The sequence below is a fragment of the Pseudozyma flocculosa genome, assembly GCF_000417875.1.
Source record: "Pseudozyma flocculosa PF-1 unplaced genomic scaffold scaffold00011, whole genome shotgun sequence".
In the NCBI taxonomy this organism is placed as follows: domain Eukaryota; kingdom Fungi; phylum Basidiomycota; class Ustilaginomycetes; order Ustilaginales; family Ustilaginaceae; genus Pseudozyma; species Pseudozyma flocculosa.
In genome coordinates, this window is record NW_006920879.1 from 702,407 (window position 1) to 719,995 (window position 17,589).

The following is a 17,589-nucleotide window of genomic DNA, read 5'->3' on the forward strand; positions in this document are numbered from 1 at the left end:
GACGAGAGCGGACCAACCGGCGAAATGCTACGGACAAAGGCAATGGACGAATGGATGGCGAGACAACTTCAGGATATATCGGGATCAGCAGCACGGCAAGAGACACTAGTGCTCGGCCACTCTCCGCCGGCTCCAGGTCCCGTTCAGTTGGCGGAAGCCGTGTAGCCGTCCAGGTCGGCGATGGCATCGGCCGGGGGCGATCCGCCCGACGCCTCGCCCCTCGATCCAAACAGGGCGCGCCGTCCCAGGTCCGAGGCGTAGACCTGGCTGACGCTGTGCCCCGCGCCTTGGATCAGGGCGAGAGCGTGGTGCACCTTGCGGCCCCGGAACGCCGCCGTCGACGAGAGGGAGCGGGAGCGGGGGATGTTGGCCTGGCCATTGTCGCCGTGTTTGGGGTCGAGGGTGGGGAAGCGGCCGGGGAAGCCCTGGTAGTCGTCGGCCCGATGTCCGGCGAGGAGGTGGATGTACTTCCAGTAGGCCAGCGACCGGTTGCGCCGCTTGGTGCCGCCGAGGCCGCGCGCCATGCAGAACTGGTCGCCCTCCTCGCCCGACGTGTCGGCCAGCCCCACGACGTACCGCACATCGCGCTCGGCGTACCGCCGGAACAGGCTGGCGGCGTTGCCCGTGTTGAGCGACGCGTAGTTGGCGCTGTAGCCGTTGACGCCGTAGCGGTAGTCGTTCCACGTCGGGCAGCTGGCGACGTCGACGCCCACGGGACGGTCCGGCGTAAAGTAGAGCATCGACGACGGGTCGCCCACGACGTAGCGCACCGACAGGCGATCGGGCGCCGGTTTATCCTTGCCCATGACGGCGTAGCGCTGGAGGAACTGGCCGCCGCCGCCGTGGGCGACGAACGTGATCGTCTTCATGCGCGGGTAGGCGGATCGGTCCGAGAAGCGGTCGAGGAACATGTCGAGGACGGCGAAGCTGCTCACGCCGCTGTTGGGCGGGTGGGTCGATGCCTCGCCGGCCGTCCAGCGATTCGAGTCGCCCCACGCCAAGGCGTCGGAGTCGTACGCGCCGCCGTCGCGCGCCGTCGAGAAGAAGAGGGGCGCCACGCGGATCGAGTTGGCGGCGGCCGACGCGTACCCGCCGGCATCCCGGGCGGCCGTGTAGGCCTTGTTGAGGACGGAAAAGTAGGTGTGGGCGTTGCGGTTGACGCCGTGGATGACGATGAATGCCGACTCGGCGTCTGCCTCGTTGTGCGGCGTCTTGGAGTACCAGGTGAAGATGCGGCCGCCAGAGCCGCCGACGGGCAGGGAGCGGGCGTAGGCGCCGCCCGGTCGCTTGCCCACCGACGACAGGCTGACGTCGCCCGATGTGCCCCGCACGTCGGTGAAGGCGTCGCGGCGGGTCAGGAGCATCCGCGTCGTCCACGGTGCCTCGAACGCGCGGTTGAGCGAGGCGTCGCCGGCGAGGCTTGCGGGCAAGCACGACGCCAGCGTGGCCACCGAGAGGAGCAGCACAAACGCCTGTAGCAGGCGCTTGGACGTGAGCATTCTGGTGGGCGTAGGAGGAGTTCCGAGCGAAGTGTCGAGGTCCGGTCCGGCTGATTAGAGAAGCTGGTCGCAGGCGATGCTCAAGCTCTTATCCCGTGGGTATTCCGAGGACGACGAGAAGGCGAGGCGATGATACCGTCAAGAGAAAGGGGCGGGCGAAAAGGAGCGTTGAAGAAAGGTTTACGACCAAGGAAGGTGGTTGGGCCGGGATGGGCGGCCAGAGGAGCGAACAGAGCGGGGACCAGGGAAGGGGGATGGAGAGAGCGATGGATAGGGGGAAAGAGAGGGGGAGAGGGGTGATGGTAATAGTGAAGAGCGTCGATGATCCGGTAGCGACGAGCAATCTACCGTGAGACAAAGGTCGCCGAGACAGTCTGCTGCACGACCAAGGACGATCGTCAAGGCGGCCGGGTACCAGTACAGCGTACGGTGTGTTCAGTACAGTAGAGAAGCCCTCGACGTGGCAGAGGCGCGGGCGGCAGCGGGGGCAGAGCGGACCATGTCACACACTGTATCTATGCCGATGGCGGCACACTCGACGCGCTGGGCTGGGCGGGAAGGCATGCCGAACGGGTCTGGCGACGGCGAGTAGCTTGCGCGGGGGCCGACTCGCTTCTCGATCCGTCCATACACCTGGGCGGACGAGGACGGCGGGGGAGCGCCTCGAAGAGATGCCGAGGAACGGAGCTAAGGGCCCTGCTGGCTACGTGTGTGTCAATCCTGGCCCCCAGGCCGACGGGCACCTGACGGCGGGCACCACCTAAGCGTTGCCTCCTTTTGCCCTGGGGACCTCGACGGCGCACTCGACTAGTAGCCCCCTCAGCTAAGCGCCTACAGGGCATCCGAGCGCCGACTACGAAGCAAGAATCGCTGACGCACCGCGTCGATCCCTCGGAACGCTGGAGCTCGCCTGGCGGGCAAGGACGGCGCGCGAGTGGCCTGCCTCGGCGTTGGTAGTGTAAACGTATGCACGCACGGTGTCACCCATCACGGGCGGCGGCTGAGAGCCCGGCAGAGGCAGAGAGAACCAGCAGGACGTCGATGCCGAATCTGGTGACAAGAGGAGGGTCTGCTCTCTGGCGTGCCGTAGCGCCGTTTCTCGACAGGCGGCTGAGGGGCAGGAGGATTTGCGGGGAATTTTGCAGCAGCGGAGGCGGCGGAGCAGAGGTCCGGAATGCTGGTTCGGCATCGCCTGGCTCCCTCCCTCCCTCTGCCTAGCCTGCCCCTTTGCGACCTGGCTGGCCGGCTGCATCGCAGCTTTGCCTCTGCCTGCCCACTCCTCTCCTCGACATCGGAGGCAAGCGTAGCCACCCGAATCCGCCCAGCTGAATTCGTCTTCCGCCGTACAAAGCGACCAAGCATCCAAAGACGCAGCTTGGCGCCCAGCCCAGTTCGGGATTTCGGGCTCAGACTCGGTCAGAGGCCGAGGGGCATGGATATGCCTGCCTCGCGCCTGGCCTGGCCTGGCCTGGCTTGGCCCCCCTCTGCTTCCACGTCGCCGCCCTTGCGCAGCCAAGAGTCGTGGCGCGCCAAGAAGCAAAGACGAGGATCTCCCAGGATCGCCGTCCCGATGCACCGACCACACCGGCGTTTGTATGTACAGTACTCGGACCACGCCGAACGCGCGGCAGCGTCGACGATGCGGTCGTGTGCTCGGTCGGCCCGGCACGCAGCTTCCACAGCGAGGAATGCGGCGCGCGCCTCGCGCTCGACGCGACGCTGCTGCTACCGCCTGCCTCTTTGATCCGTCCTTTCGCCTGGCCACGTTTTGCGATGCTCACCAGGCATTCGGGACCGCCTCTAGCCGTCTCAAGAGGGAGCACAATTAAGAATCGTGAGAGCTTACGGTACGCCTTCCGCCTGGCCAGGCCCCCGGCCAAGCAGGCTGACCTGCCTCAACGGGACGCGCCCCTTGCATCTGGACGGCCAGGCCAGGCCAGGTCACAGGTCACCCTCTTCCAACCCTGCCGAGGCTGCGCTCTTGACTCCAGCCCGGGCTCATCAGCCAGAGCGCTTGCCTGTCCGTCAAAGCAAATGGCTGACGGTGCTCGCACTCTGCGATACACAGAGAATAGGGCCGAGTCCTTGCCTGAACCACTTCGGTGCGTGCCGAAAGCCCCACTTCGCGGCTTTTTCACGTCGATTTTTCAAAGGCTTTTCTACCCCCTCCCCGTCCAGCCGCGATCTGGGGGCGGCCAGGCGTGGCAGAGGCCAGCTTCGAGTAGGGGCGCACGTCAGGACTCGTCCGGGCATCTGCTCGTCGGTCCCGTCGCAGCACCATCTCGAGCCAGCACATTGGCCCTCACGGCGATCCGTGGTCAAGTCCTTCTGTGAGTGCCCGAACCTGGCCGTGGAAGAGCTCAAAATGTGGACCGGTCCCCCTCGCCTGCTCGTCTGAGGAGAGCACCAGGCTGCAGCCGTCCGGGGTACTGCAGAACCGAAAAGCGGGTCAACGCCCGTGAAGATATTTTGCAGATTGCACGAGGGTAGCAGCGGTGCGTCTCGGCGTTGTACCGATCTCGCCGGCATGGTCTTGTCCTACAACGGCGACTCTGTCTACCTGCCGCACGATCCGCCTACCAGCCCTTCCACGGCTTCCACACATCGACGACCGTCTCGCCCCCCTGGTCCGAGTCGATGATGTAGTAGTAAAAGTGGTTGGCGGCGGCGAGGCAGGCGTGCTGGGGCAGGATGCGGATGCGGTCGCCGACGAGGAGCGGGCGCGGCTCGACAAAGCCGTCGGCGCCGCGCCAGGTCCACATCGACGTCCAGTCGTCCTTTGTGCCAGGGCGGACCTCGAGGATGCCGTGCTCCTGGCTCGGCCGGGAGAGCATCCACCCGATCTGGTGGCGCGGCCAGACGACGTGGCCGTACCCGGGCCACGGTCCTTGGTCCTTGGACATGGCGATGCCCCCGGCGTCGCACAGTGCCTCGTCGCCGCGCTTGGCGTAGCCGTCCGCGGACCACTGCCCGATCTGGCCCACATCCTCGGCCGCCCGCTGCGGGTACTCGGACACGACCGTGGCCAGCACGCTCATGGCCAGGTCCTCGACCGACGCCGCCTCGTTTTGCACCCGCGTCGCCAGCTGCTGCATGTCGAGGAAGGCGTAGTTGCCGGCGTGCAGCTCAAAGTCGCCGTGCGGCTGCTGCGACAGCGTGGCGAGCATCTCCTTGACCGTGCCCGCCGCCGCGGCGCCGGCCGTTGGGGTGGCGCCGACCGAGAGGAGGAGCGGGCTGCGGTGCCTCGAGGCACTGCCGCCGCTGCCCTGGGCGAGGGCGAGGTTGAGGAGCTCGCCAGCCCGGTTGACGGCCGAGAGCTCCTGCTTGAGGTACTCGACGGCCTGCTCGACGCCGCGCGCGTCGTACGAGTGGCCGGCGTGGCCGTAGACGCCGTAAAGCGAGACGTTGGGCGACGCCACGATGGCCTCGGTGATGGCGTGGAAGATGGCGGATCCGGGCAGCACGCCTGCGCGGACGTCGCCGGTCTCGACCTTGAAGAAGACGCTGAAGGGCGCGCTTGCCTCTGCGTCGGACTTGGCGAGGTGGGCTTGGAGGGTGCGCACCTGGGCGGGCTGGTCGACGATGAGGACGAGGTCGAATTCCGGGTCGAGCTGGCGGCCCTGGTGTCGCAGCTCGACGAGCTCTGCGATCTTGTCGGCGGTGATGGGGAGGCCGTAGCAGAGGTTCTTGAGGGCAAAGCCGGCATCCTTACCGACGAGTCCGTCGATTGCGCCCCGGAGCTCTGCCATGGTGGAGACGATGGCCGAGGTAGAGCTGCCGTCGTGCGTCTGCAGCTGCATCCTGGCCCCCTCGAGGGTCTTGTGCGTCTTGAGGTGGGGGCGGAGGGGTGCGCCAAACGAGGCGGCGATGCGCTGCATGCGTGCGCAGTTGCGCTGTACGGTGGCGCGGTCGATGATGAGGGCGGGGGTGCGGACCGCCGAGAGGGGCTGACCGACGAGGGCGCGGCGTGCCTCGTCGACGGGGCCGTCAAAGGCGAGGGTGTGGGTGGCCGTGGTGGTCATTGCGGCGGCGACGGTCGAGCGAGAGAGCAGACTGGTGGCTGTTGAGCGATCAAGTGCCTGGCGGTGGAGAGCGGTCGGTGGTAGGGAGGCGTGGCTGGACGATAATGGCGGTGGTGGTGATGGTGATGGTGGTGACAGGAGGAGCAGCTGGCCGGGTCGAGCCTAGGTGGGCTCTGATGCGTTGTCATTGTTCGAGTCAGAGCCACCTTGGACACCGGCGGAGTGAGGGCGGGGGGAACGGCGGAGTGCACCGACGGAGGCAGCCCAGCCGGACGTCGGCGTTGTACGTACGTCGGTCCGTCTGTGCGGGATGCTCCGCATCGTTGCGGGAGCGGAATCTAGAAGACGGCGAGCGAGGCAGGATCGATCCAGGCGCGGGGGCGAGCGAATGAAATGCGCGGCAAATTGACCGATGCCAACGCCGAGCCTGGCTTGGGCTTACCAGGCCGGCCTGCCAACCGAGCCCAGCCGGCGGCCAAAGCGACGGCCAACTCGCGAGCGAAGCGCAGCACAGCACAGCGTCCGCCGGCGCATCTGGCGGTCAATCGGGGCCCGTCACCTGGTCTGCCGATATCGTCAATCGGGAGATTCCGCCTCGCCGCTCCCAGACCAACACCTGCGGTCCAGGGGCCTGGCTTGGCTGCTGCTGCTGCTCGACGCTGTGGTGGTGGGCGTGCGTGGGTGCGTGCGTCGGCGCAAGGGCCCACAGACACGCGCGCAACCCTCAATCTAGCGGCCCGAAGCGAGCAGCCTGGTTGGCCTTCGCCGAAACCAACACCCCGCCACCACCATCGCCTCTCCTCCGCATTTCCCCCCCCCCCCTCCCTCACTCTCCGTTCAAGGATCAGCGACACTAGTCATCGTCTCGCCCGGCGCGAAGGCACGCACCTGACACGACAGGCCAAAACCAGCCCCCGACGCACAGCTCGACCCGCCTGCGCTGCTGCTTCCACAAGTTCGCAGATACCCTGCTTCCTCGCCCAGCCCTGGACCGAACCTCGGCCGTCGAGGCTCGGATCAGCGCTTGGCGGGCCGTCTTCACATTCCGGCACACTTGGCATTGCGCTCATTTCTCCGCTGCCACGGCTCTCGCGGTCGCCTTGCCTGACTCATCTCATCTTCCCCCATGGACGGTGACTACGAGCCCGGGTCCGGGCGCATGCCGCCTAGGCTCGACTCGCAGTCCGACCTTGCAAGGGTCAGCGGCTCCTTTGACGTCCGCATCCTCAAGAGCTACCTCAAGTCGCTTCTTCCCATCATTCTCGACACCGATGCCGTCCTCCTCGAGACGCTGCTGTTCGAAAAGGACAGCTGGAAGGAGACGGCCGCCCTCTTTGCAAACGACCCGAGCATCATGACCGCCTACGTAGACAAGGTGCGCCGCGAGGACGCGTCCTCGGATACCGCCGAGAAAGGTGAGCAGCTGGCTTCCGTGCGCTTGGTCTTCCTGTTCCGCGAGCCAACCCAGCTCACACGTCGATCTTGGCCTGTCCCTCGTTCCGTCTATCGGTCCTGTTGCTCCTATCGCTCGCCGCACAGACATGTTCGAGTATGACATCTCACCGCAGGCGACCTACTCGACACGGCATGTCTCGAGCATCGCCCTGATCAAGCGCGTCACCGTCCTTGACGAGGCGCTTCCGCTCTCGCATCAGCTTCACATCCTCACGCTCTTCGGCCCTGCGGGGATTGCGGGTCCGGCCGTGGCGGCTGGGGCCTCGCGGGATGCGGCCGATGCGCAGGCAAAGGGCGCCGGCGACGAGGATCAGGTCATGGCGGCCACGGTGCGCGAGAGCCCGTACGAGGCGCTCCACAGCGTTGTCCACAATGTCATGGCGCCCTGGTTCGACGCCTTTGTGTCGAGCAAGAGCTCGCGCGCCAAGACGAGCGCGGCCAACGGCGCCGACACCCACGATGCCGACTCCAAGATGGGCATCCCCATGGCCAAGCGCCGATTTGCCGAGCTCGAACTCAGCCTGCTCCACCTGCAGCAGAATGTCGAGCTGCCCGAGATCCACCTTGCCGTGCACCCCGTCATCCGGGCCGCCGTCGAGCGGTGCCAGGCCGCTGGGCAGAAGGTGACGGTCGAGGCGATTCAGCCGGCGTCGCTGCTAGAGGACAGCTCGTTTCTCAACAAGCTCCAGGCCGACGTCAACTCTTGGGTCAAGGAGGTCCAGACCATCACCAAGCTCGATCGCAACGTGGCCTCGGGCTCGGCGTCGCAGGAGGTCAGCTTCTGGCTCGCCATGGAAAAGGCCGAGGACGGCATCGAGCAGCAGCTGCGCTCCGACCCCATCGTGCTCACGCTCGACGTGCTGCGCAACGCCAAGCGCTTCCACGCCACCGTCTCGTTCCTCGCCGACACCGGGCTCAAGGAGTGCGCCGAAAAGGTGCACAACTACAACATGCTGATGAAGGACTTCCCCATCAACGAGCTGCTGTCGGCCTCGAACCTCGACAAGTGCGCCGACGCGCTGTCGGCCATCTTCGGCCACATCAACCGCAAGATGCGCATCAGCCCGTATCCGATGAAGCGCCTCCTCCCCCTCGTCGAGTCGATCAGCCGCGACCTCAACGAGACGCTGCTCAAGGTGCTCGCGTCGCAGCGCATCATGTACCTCGACTTCCCGCGCTTCTGGGAGACGATCACGGCCGCCAGCGAAGTGTTCCACGTGTGGGACGAGCTGGTCAAGGACTTTATCAACATTGCGCGCGAGGTGACCCGCAAGCGGACGGAAAAGTTTCTGCCGATCAAGATCAACCCGGCGCACGCAAAGCTGCGCGAGCGACTCAACTACATCGGCGCCTTCCGCAAGACGCACGAGCAGCTGCGGGCCATGGTGAGCTCCGGAAAGGGCCTGATGGGCGCCGGCAGCGCCCAGGCGCTCGCGTCGTACGACAAGCACGTGGCCATGCAGAACCTGGCTGGCATCGAGATGAGCGAGGAGATCCGCGCCGCCTATGACCAGGTGCGCGTCATCGACGTGCTCGACGTCAGCCAGGAAGGAAACGAGATCTGGACGGCGGCCGAGTCGTCGTACAACGAGCGCGTGGCTCGCGTCGAGAGCAACCTCATCGCCCGCCTCCGCGACCTGCTCGGCCAGGCCAAGTCGGCCCGCGAGATGCTGCGCGTCCTGTCGCAGTTCAACAGCCTCTTTGTGCGGCCAAAGGTGCGCGGCGCCGTCCAAGAGTACCAGCAGCAGCTGCTCAACAGCGTCAAGGCCGACATCAAGACGCTCCACGACAAGTTCAAGTCGCAGTACCGCGCGTCCGAGGCCAACCACATGACGCAGATGCGCGATATCCCCGAGATCACGGGCGCCATCATCTGGGCGCGGCAGATCGAGCGGCAGCTCAACGTCTACATGAAGCGGGTCGAGGACGTGCTCGGCAAGGGCTGGCAGCTCTACGCCGAGGGCCAGAAGCTGCAGAGCGAGAGCGAGACGTTCCGCCGCAAGCTCGACACGCGGCCGCTCTTCGACACCTGGCTCCACGAGATCAACCGCCGCGACATGAACATCTCGGGCCGCGTCTTTGACGTGACGCGCAACCGCGCCGCCGGCAACGCGTTCCAGCTCGTCGTCAGCTTCGACGGCCACACCATCACGCTCTTCAAGGAGGTGCGCAACCTGATCTGGCTCAACTTCCAGATCCCGCACGCCATCACCAACCTGGCAAAGGACGCCAAGAAGGTGTACCCGAACGCCGTGTCGCTCATGGAGACGGTGCGCACCTACAACCAGACGTGCAACCTGGTCAAGGCCAACCCGGGCGTCGCCTGCCTCCTGGCCCAGGTCTACAGCGACGCGCACCAGCTCATTTCGCAGGGCATGGCGCTGCGCTGGGAGCACTTTGCCAACATCTACGAGAGCCACCGCGCCGCCGCCTACCTGCCGGGCGCCATCGCCGACACGGGCCGCGAGAACAAGCAGATTGCCTTTGTCCGCCACTTTGCCAGCATCGTCAGCCTCTTCCAGGACAAGACGATGGAGGTGATCGAGGTGCAGCGCGACATGCTCTCGGTCATCGAGGACCTCGGCACCTGCGAGTACTCGGCCCACGCCTTTTCCGAACGCCTGCTCAGGATCCAGCAGACGATCGACAAGCTCAACCTCGAGGGCTTCCCCAACCTCGACGACTGGGTGGCCGACCTGGACGCCAAGATCGAGCGCACGCTCCTCCAGCGCCTGCGCGCCGTCAGCGAGTCGTGGTGCCGGGAGTTTGTCAAGGACGACGGCGGCGGCAGCGGCAAGAGCAACCGCGAGATGGCCAGGGACAAGGCCGCCGCCGCCGCCGCTGGGGCCGCGGGCCGCGCCGACAACCGCGTCCAGCTGCCGCCCATTACCCACGAGATCCGGATCCAGAACCAGGTCATCTTCCTCGACCCTCCGCTAGAGAATGCGCGTGCCCACTGGTTCCGGCAGCTGCACGAGGTGCTCGCCGTCGTCTGCTGCCTCAAGCGCGTCAAGAGCTCGCGCTACGAGATCGGCCTCCAGATGCGCGGCAACGACAAGGCGTCCGAGCAGAACTACACCTCGCTCCTCACGCGCTTCGAGGACGACACGCTGGAGCGCCCGTTTGTGCTGATCGAGGCCAAGCTGGCCGAGGTCGGCACCTACGTCGCCAAGTGGCTCCAGTTCCAGTCGCTGTGGGACCTCGAGACCGAGCACGTCTTTGCGCGCCTCGGCGACTCGCTCGCAGACTGGCAGCAGCTGCTGGCCGAGATCCGCAAGACGAGGAGCACCTTTGACAACTCCGACAGCCAGCGCTCGTTTGGCACGTGCATCATCGACTACGAGCAGGTGCAGAGCAAGGTCAATGCCAAGTACGACGCGTGGCAGCGCGACATCCTCAACCGCTTCGGCAGCAAGCTCGGCGTGGCGATGCGCGAGGTCCACGCGGCGGTGCTCAAGGCGAGAAACGACCTCGAGCAGCACAGCATCGAGGGCAGCTCGACGGCGCAGGCGGTCACCTTCATCACGATGGTGCAGGACCTCAAGCGCAAGACCAAGGTGTGGGCGCCGCAGATCGAAATCTTTGGCAGCGGGCAGAAGACGCTCGAGCGGCAGCGTTACATGTTCCCCCAGGACTGGCTCTACGTCGACCAGGTCGAGGGCGAGTGGAGCGCGTTCCAGGAGATCCTCAACCGCAAGAACGCCAGCATCCAGGAGCAGCTCGCCGGCCTCCAGATGAAGATCATCGCAGAGGACAAGATCGTCAGCGACAAGATCGCCGCCATCATCGCCGAGTGGGAGGAGCAGAAGCCGATCCACGGGACGCTCAAGGCCGACGCCGCCATGAACACGATCAACGTGTTCGAGTCGCGGATCGGCAAGCTGGCCGAGGACCGCGCGCTCGTCATCCGCGCCAAGGAGGCGCTCGACCTCGACCACAGCGCCGACGACCGCATGGAGCCCGTCTTCGAGGAGCTGCGCGACCTCAAGACGGTCTGGACCGCCCTCTCCGGCACCTGGAGCCAGCTGGCCGAGATCCGCGAGCTCAACTGGAACAACATCCGGCCGCGCAAGCTTAGGCAGCAGCTCGACGCGCTGCTGGCTCAGACCAAGGAGATGCCCAGCCGGATGCGCCAGTACGCCGCCTTCGAGTACGTGCAGGAGCACCTGCGTGCGCTCCTCAAGAGCAACTCGACAATCGCCGACCTCAAGTCCGAGGCGATGCGCGAGCGCCACTGGCGGTCGATGTTCAAGCAGCTCAAGGTGCAGACCCCCTACTCGCCCAGCAGCATGACGCTCGGCACCGTGTGGGACCTCGACCTCAAGAAGCACGACGTCGTCATCAAGGCCGTCGTGGCCCAGGCCCAGGGCGAGCTGGCGCTCGAAGAGTACCTCAAACAGGTCCGCGAGAGCTGGACCAACTACACGCTCGACCTGGTCAACTACCAGAATAAGTGCAGGCTGATCCGGGGCTGGGACAACCTCTTCCAGCTGGCGGGCGACAACCTCAACGCGCTGCGCGCCATGTCGATGAGCCCGCACTACAAAGTGTTTGAGGAGGAGGCGTCGCTGTGGGAGGACCGCCTGTCCAAGATCTCGGTCCTCTTCGACACCTGGATCGACGTCCAGCGCCAGTGGGTCTACCTCGAGGGCATCTTCACCGGCAGCGCCGAGATCCGCCACATCCTGCCCGTCGAGAGCTCGCGCTTCCAGAACATCAACACCGAGTTCCTCACGGTCATGAAGAAGGTGTACAAGTCGCCCTTTGTGCTCGACGTCCTCAACATCCCCGGCGTCCAGAAGAGCCTCGAGCGCCTGGCCGAGCTGCTCAGCAAGATCCAAAAGGCGCTCGGCGAGTACCTCGAGCGGGAGCGCGCCAACTTCCCGCGCTTCTACTTCGTCGGCGACGAGGACCTGCTCGAGATCATCGGCAACAGCAAGGACACGTCGCGCATCCTCAAGCACCTCAAGAAGATGTTTGCCGGCCTGGCCACGATCCGCATGGACGACGACGCCACCGTGCTCGAGGCCATGGTCAGCAAGGAGGGCGAGACGGTGCCCTTCCGCTCGCCCATCGTGCTCAAGGACCACGCCAAGATCAACGACTGGCTCGCCAAGGTCGAGAGCGAGATGCGCATCTCGCTCGCCGAGCTCCTCTCCGAGGCCGCCGCGGACCTCGAGGCGTTCTACACCGACGCAGAGACGCTCACCGTCGAGCGCTTCCTCGCCTGGATCGAACAGTACCCAGCCCAGCTGGTCGTTCTCGCCGTCCAGGCCCAGTGGACCGCGCTGGTCGATGACGGCCTCGAGAGCGGCACGGGCCTCGATGGCCCGCTTGCCATCGTGCGGCGCGGCCTCGACCTGCTGGCCGACACGGTGCTGACCGACGTCGGCCCCCTGCAGCGGCGCAAGTGCGAGCACCTCATTACCGAGCTCGTCCACCAGCGCGACGTCATCCGCCTCCTCCAGCAGCAGGGCGTGCAGAGCGCCCGCGACTTTGGCTGGCTCTCGCAGATGCGCTTCTACCTCAACCGCCAGGTCGACAAGCCCCTCGACCGGCTGACGGTCCGCATGGCCAACGCGAGCTTCCCTTACGGCTACGAGTACCTCGGCGTGCCCGATCGCCTCGTCCAGACGCCCCTCACGGACCGGTGCTACCTGACGCTGACCCAGGCTCTCCACTACAAGCTCGGCGGCGCGCCCTTCGGCCCCGCAGGTACCGGTAAGTCGACCCTCTCGCCGCGTTGCTTCCGGCAGAGGCGGGGCCGACGACTGACTGAGCGAGCCTCGCACTGCTGCTCCCTTGTCCCCCCCACTCCCTCCTCCCTTCCCCGTCCGACCTGCCACGGACAACAGGCAAGACCGAGTCCGTCAAGGCACTCGGTGTGCAGCTCGGCATGTTCGTCATCGTCTTCTGTTGCGACGAGACTTTCGACTTCCAGGCCATGGGTCGCATCTTTGTAGGCCTCTGCCGGGTCGGTGCGTGGGGCTGCTTCGACGAGTTCAATCGTCTCGAGGAGAGGATCCTCTCCGCAGTCTCGCAGCAGATCCAGAGCATCCAGCAGGGCCTGGCGGCTTCTTCGTCGGACGCCGTCACCCGCGTGGGCGCCGCCAGTGCCGAGAGCTCCGGCGAGATTGAGCTCCTGGGCAAGCGCGTGCCGCTCAATGACCGCGTCGGCATCTTCATCACCACCAACCCTACCTATGCCGGCCGATCCAACCTGCCGGACAACCTCAAGAAGCTCTTCCGCAACATGGCCATGACGCACCCGGACCGCGAGCTGATTGCCCAGGTCATGCTCTTCTCCCAGGGCTTCCGCACCGCCGAGATCCTGGCGTCCAAGATCGTCCCCTTCTTCGTCCTCTGCTCGGAGCAGCTCAGCCCCCAGCCGCACTACGACTTTGGTCTGCGTGCGCTCAAGGCGGTGCTCGTCAGCGCCGGCCAGCTGAAGCGCGAGAGCATGCTGCTCGCCGCAGGCTCGGCGCCCTCCGAGGCCGCGGCGTCGATCGAGGTGGCCGAGCAGGAGATCCTCATCCAGAGCGTATCGGAGACAATCGTGCCCAAGCTCATCGCAGAGGACGTGCCGCTACTCAAGAGCCTGCTCTCGGACGTCTTCCCCGGCGTCGAGTACAAGCCCGTCAACCTCGACGTGCTGCGAGAGCACATCGCCGCCGTGTGCGCCGAGCGCCACCTGGTCGAGGGCGGCCTGTGGACCGAAAAGGTGCTCCAGCTGTACCAGATCCAGAAGATCTCGCACGGCCTCATGCTGGTGGGTCCTTCGGGCACGGGCAAGACCCAGGCCTGGCAGGTGCTCCTGGCGGCCCTGGAACGCCTCGAGGGCAAGGAGGGCGTGGCGTACGTCATCGACCCCAAGGCGGTGTCCAAGGACAGCCTCTACGGCACGCTCGACCCGACGACGCGAGAGTGGAACGACGGCCTCTTCACGCAGGTGCTGCGCAAGATCATCGACAACGTCCGTGGAGAGAGCGCCAAACGCCACTGGATCATCTTTGACGGCGACGTCGACCCGGAGTGGGTCGAGAACCTCAACAGCGTCCTCGACGACAACAAGCTGCTCACGCTGCCCAACGGCGAGCGCCTCAACCTGCCGTCCAACGTGCGCATCATGTTTGAGGTCGAGTCGCTCAAGTATGCCACGCTGGCCACCGTCTCGCGCTGCGGCATGATCTGGTTCAGCGACGACATCGTCCGGCCCTCGATGCTCTACTCGCGCTACCTCAGCTCGCTGCGCGCCGTGCCCATCCAGAACGACGACGAAGACGTCCTCGGCCCGGCCGCGGCTCGGCGCAACACGGCGGCCGTCGACGGCGAGGTGTCGCCGGACATGCTCGTCCAGCGGAGCGTCGCCGACGCCCTCACCTCGTTCTTCGAAGACGATGGCCTGGTCAGCGGCGCGCTCGAGTTTGCCAAGAGCGTGCCGCACATCATGGACTTCACCGAGGCCCGCGCGCTGTCGACGCTCTTCTCGCTGATCAACAAGACGGTCCGAAATGTGGTCGAGTACAATTCGCAGCATCCCGACTTCCCGCTGCCGCAGGACCAGGTCGAGGCCTACGCCAGCAAGCGCCTCCTCGTGGGCATCGTCTGGGCCTTTACCGGAGACGCCAAGCTCGACGTTCGCGCCGAGATGGGCGACTACCTGCGGGGCCACACGGGCGTCGACCTGCCCCCGCTCGGCCCTGGAAGCTCGCTGATCGACTTTGACGTCACGCCCGGCCAGGGAGCCGAGTGGTCGCCGTGGCTCGACAAGGTGCCCACGATCGAGATCGAGACGAGCGCCGTCTCGTCGGCCGACGTCGTCATCCCCACGGTCGACACGGTGCGCCACGAAGACGTCCTGTACTCGTGGCTGTCGGAGCACAAGCCGCTGATGCTCTGCGGCCCTCCCGGTTCGGGCAAGACGATGACGCTCTTTTCGGCGCTGCGCAAGCTGCCAGACATGGAGGTCGTCGGCCTCAACTTTTCCAGCGCCACCACGCCCGAGCTGATCCTCAAGACGTTCGAGCAGTACTGCGAGTACCGCAAGACGCCCAACGGCGTCGTGCTGGCGCCGGCGCAGATCGGCAGGTGGCTGGTCCTCTTCTGCGACGAGATCAACCTGCCGGCGACGGATAAGTACGGCACGCAGCGCGTCATCTCGTTCCTCCGCCAGCTCGTCGAGAGCGGCGGCTTCTGGAGGATCTCGGACAAGGCGTGGGTCAAGCTGGAGCGCATCCAGTTTGTCGGCGCGTGCAACCCGCCGACAGACCCGGGCCGTGTGCCGCTGAGCCATCGCTTCCTGCGCCACGCCCCGCTTATCATGGTCGACTATCCGGGAGAGATTTCGCTCAACCAGATCTACGGCACCTTCAACCGCGCCCTGCTCAAGGTGACGCCCAACCTGCGCGGCTACGCCGAGCCGCTGACGGCGGCCATGGTCGACTTCTACCTGGCGTCGCAGAAGAGGTTCACCCCGGACATCCAGGCGCACTACATCTACTCGCCGCGTGAGCTGACGCGCTGGATGCGCGGCATCTACGAGGCCATCAAGCCGCTCGAGACGCTCTCGGTCGAGGGGCTGGTGCGCGTCTGGGCGCACGAGGGCCTCAGGCTGTTTCAGGACCGCCTGGTCGGCTCCGACGAGAAGCGATGGACCGACGAGCAGATTGACGCCGTCGCCCAGAACCGCTTCCCCACGCTCGACCTCAATGCGGCGCTGGCGCGGCCCATCCTCTTCTCCAACTGGCTCTCCAAGGAGTACCGCAGCGTCGACCGCGAGTCGGTGCGCGACTACGCCAAGGCTCGGCTGCGCGGCTACTCGGACGAGGAGCTCGACGCCAACCTGGTGCTGCACGACTCGGTGCTCGACCTGGCGCTCAGCTGCGACCGCGTGCTCCGCCAGCCCGCGGGCCACCTGCTGCTGATTGGCGCCAGCGGCTCGGGCCGCACCACGGTGACGCGCTTCTGCGCCTGGCTGCGCGGCCTGTCGCTCTTTTCCATCTCGACGTCGAACAAGTACACCGAGGAAAACTTTGACGAGGACCTGCGCGCCTTGCTCAAGCGCGTGGGCACCAAGGGCGAAAAGGTGTGCTGGACCATCGACGAGAGCCAGATGTCGAACGCGGCGCGTCTCGAAAAGCTCAACACGCTCCTCGCCAACGCCGAGGTGGCGGGCCTCTTTGAGGGCGACGAGCACTCGGCCCTCATCTCGGCGCTCAAGGAGGCCAGCCAGCGCGACGGACTCATGCTCGACGCCGAAGAGGAGCTGTTTGCCTTTTTCCGACAGCAAATCACCCAGAACCTGCACGTTGTGAGTAGCGCGCGAGAGCGGCCGGACGCAGCGTCGACTGCGGCGGCAGTGAGGACGACACGGGCTGCACAGCGTCTGGCTGACCTTGACTCCGAACCCCCCCTCTCCCCGCTTTCGCAGACGCTAACCATGAACCCGCCCGAAGGCGGTACGGGCAGCAAGGCGGCCGCCTCGCCTGCCCTCTTCAACCGTACCTCGATCCTCTTCTGCTGGTGAATGCGCCGGCGCGATCGACCCTCGACTACCGACCCGCCCTCCCGGCGGATCACTCGACGTCGGCGCTTCCCTGTTGCTCGGACCCCGCGCTCCCTCTTTCGCCTTTCTTCTCTTACGAACCCGAGACGTTTCCACCATGCCAAAATCCGCCGACGCAGCTCCTTCGATCTCGGCCCACGCTCGCATCTTCTCTCACTCGACCTGCTCCGTCGACGCTCAGACGACGTCCACGGCGATCTTTCCGTCTTTTGATTCTCGCGCCGCGACCGCAGCTCTACAGAGATCTAGCTCTCGCATCATCGGCGTCCTGTTCTTTCCCCCTCTTTGCCCTTCTTCTGCCTCCCTTCCACGCTCAGTTGGCGCGCTTCTTGCTGCCCTTGGCCTTGACCACCTTGAAGCCGCCGAAGCTGTCGACGCCCGCCTTGGCCGAGCCCGGGCCCTTCATGACGTCGGCGGCGCTTCGCGCCATCTGCGGCGACGTGGCGCCGCCGCTGCTGCGTCCGCCAATGCCGCCGCCGCTGCTGCCGCTACCGCCACCGAAGCCTGCCGCGCCGCTTCCAAAGGTGCCCATGCCGCCCGAGCTGCCGGCCGACGACCACTTGGACTGGAACGGCGTCGAGGCCGACGATGCGCCGCCGCCCGACGACACCGACGAAGACGACGAGTACGGGTGCTGCTGCCGGCCCTGGACGTCCATCTTGCGCTTCGACACAAAGTCGGCGGCGAACCGGCGTCCGTCGAGCGTGCTGCTGTTGGCGTAGACGCTCTCGGCGATGATCTCGATGACGTCCGGCGATGGGTCCAGCGGGAACGACATCAGCATCTCGATAAAGTCGTCGACCCGGATCGTCAGGCCCTTGAGGTTGTCCTTGAGGTAGCGCACGAACTCGGGACTGGGCGAGTTGATGTCGTTGAAGGCGGGGGCGGCGGCGGGCGCAGGCTTGGGCTTGAGCGCGCTGCCGACGCTGCCGGACGTAGGGGCTGCGAGGTGGCGCGTGTGGGCGTCGAGGGCGCCGGCGAACCCGCCGCCGCCGAAGCCGGCTTAGCTCCCGCGGTGATCCAGCCCCGAGCCGGCAGCCGGCACGAC

General features: G+C 66.0%; 4 protein-coding genes across 4 annotated transcripts in view; 1 reads left to right on the top strand and 3 right to left on the bottom strand.

The window, feature by feature from the left end:
• Window positions 1–143: 143 nt before the first annotated feature.
• PFL1_03703 (uncharacterized protein) lies at window positions 144–1,499 on the bottom strand (the record flags this gene model as incomplete). The annotated part of the gene is made up of 1 exon (XM_007881222.1): window positions 144–1,499. The coding sequence occupies one exon, from the start codon at window positions 1,497–1,499 to the stop codon at window positions 144–146; it is 1,356 nt and encodes a 451-aa protein (XP_007879413.1).
• Window positions 1,500–3,801: 2,302 nt separating this feature from the next.
• On the bottom strand, window positions 3,802–5,521 carry PFL1_03704 (uncharacterized protein; the record flags this gene model as incomplete). Its single annotated transcript, XM_007881223.1, has 2 exons — window positions 3,802–3,928; window positions 4,080–5,521. 2 exons carry the CDS (start codon window positions 5,519–5,521, stop codon window positions 3,802–3,804), a joined length of 1,569 nt encoding a protein of 522 aa, XP_007879414.1.
• A 1,126-nt stretch (window positions 5,522–6,647) lies between these two features.
• PFL1_03705 (uncharacterized protein) lies at window positions 6,648–16,502 on the top strand (the record flags this gene model as incomplete). The annotated part of the gene is made up of 4 exons (XM_007881224.1): window positions 6,648–6,936; window positions 7,061–12,697; window positions 12,832–16,286; window positions 16,407–16,502. 4 exons carry the CDS (start codon window positions 6,648–6,650, stop codon window positions 16,500–16,502), a joined length of 9,477 nt encoding a protein of 3,158 aa, XP_007879415.1.
• A 352-nt stretch (window positions 16,503–16,854) lies between these two features.
• Window positions 16,855–17,589, bottom strand: part of PFL1_03706 (uncharacterized protein) — a gene marked incomplete at both ends in the record, with an annotated part of 4,534 nt that continues 3,799 nt past the window's right edge. Inside the window, one exon of the mRNA XM_007881225.1 lies at window positions 16,855–17,543. Within this exon, the coding sequence (XP_007879416.1) occupies window positions 16,855–17,543 (689 nt within the window). The remainder of the gene's footprint in view (window positions 17,544–17,589) is intronic.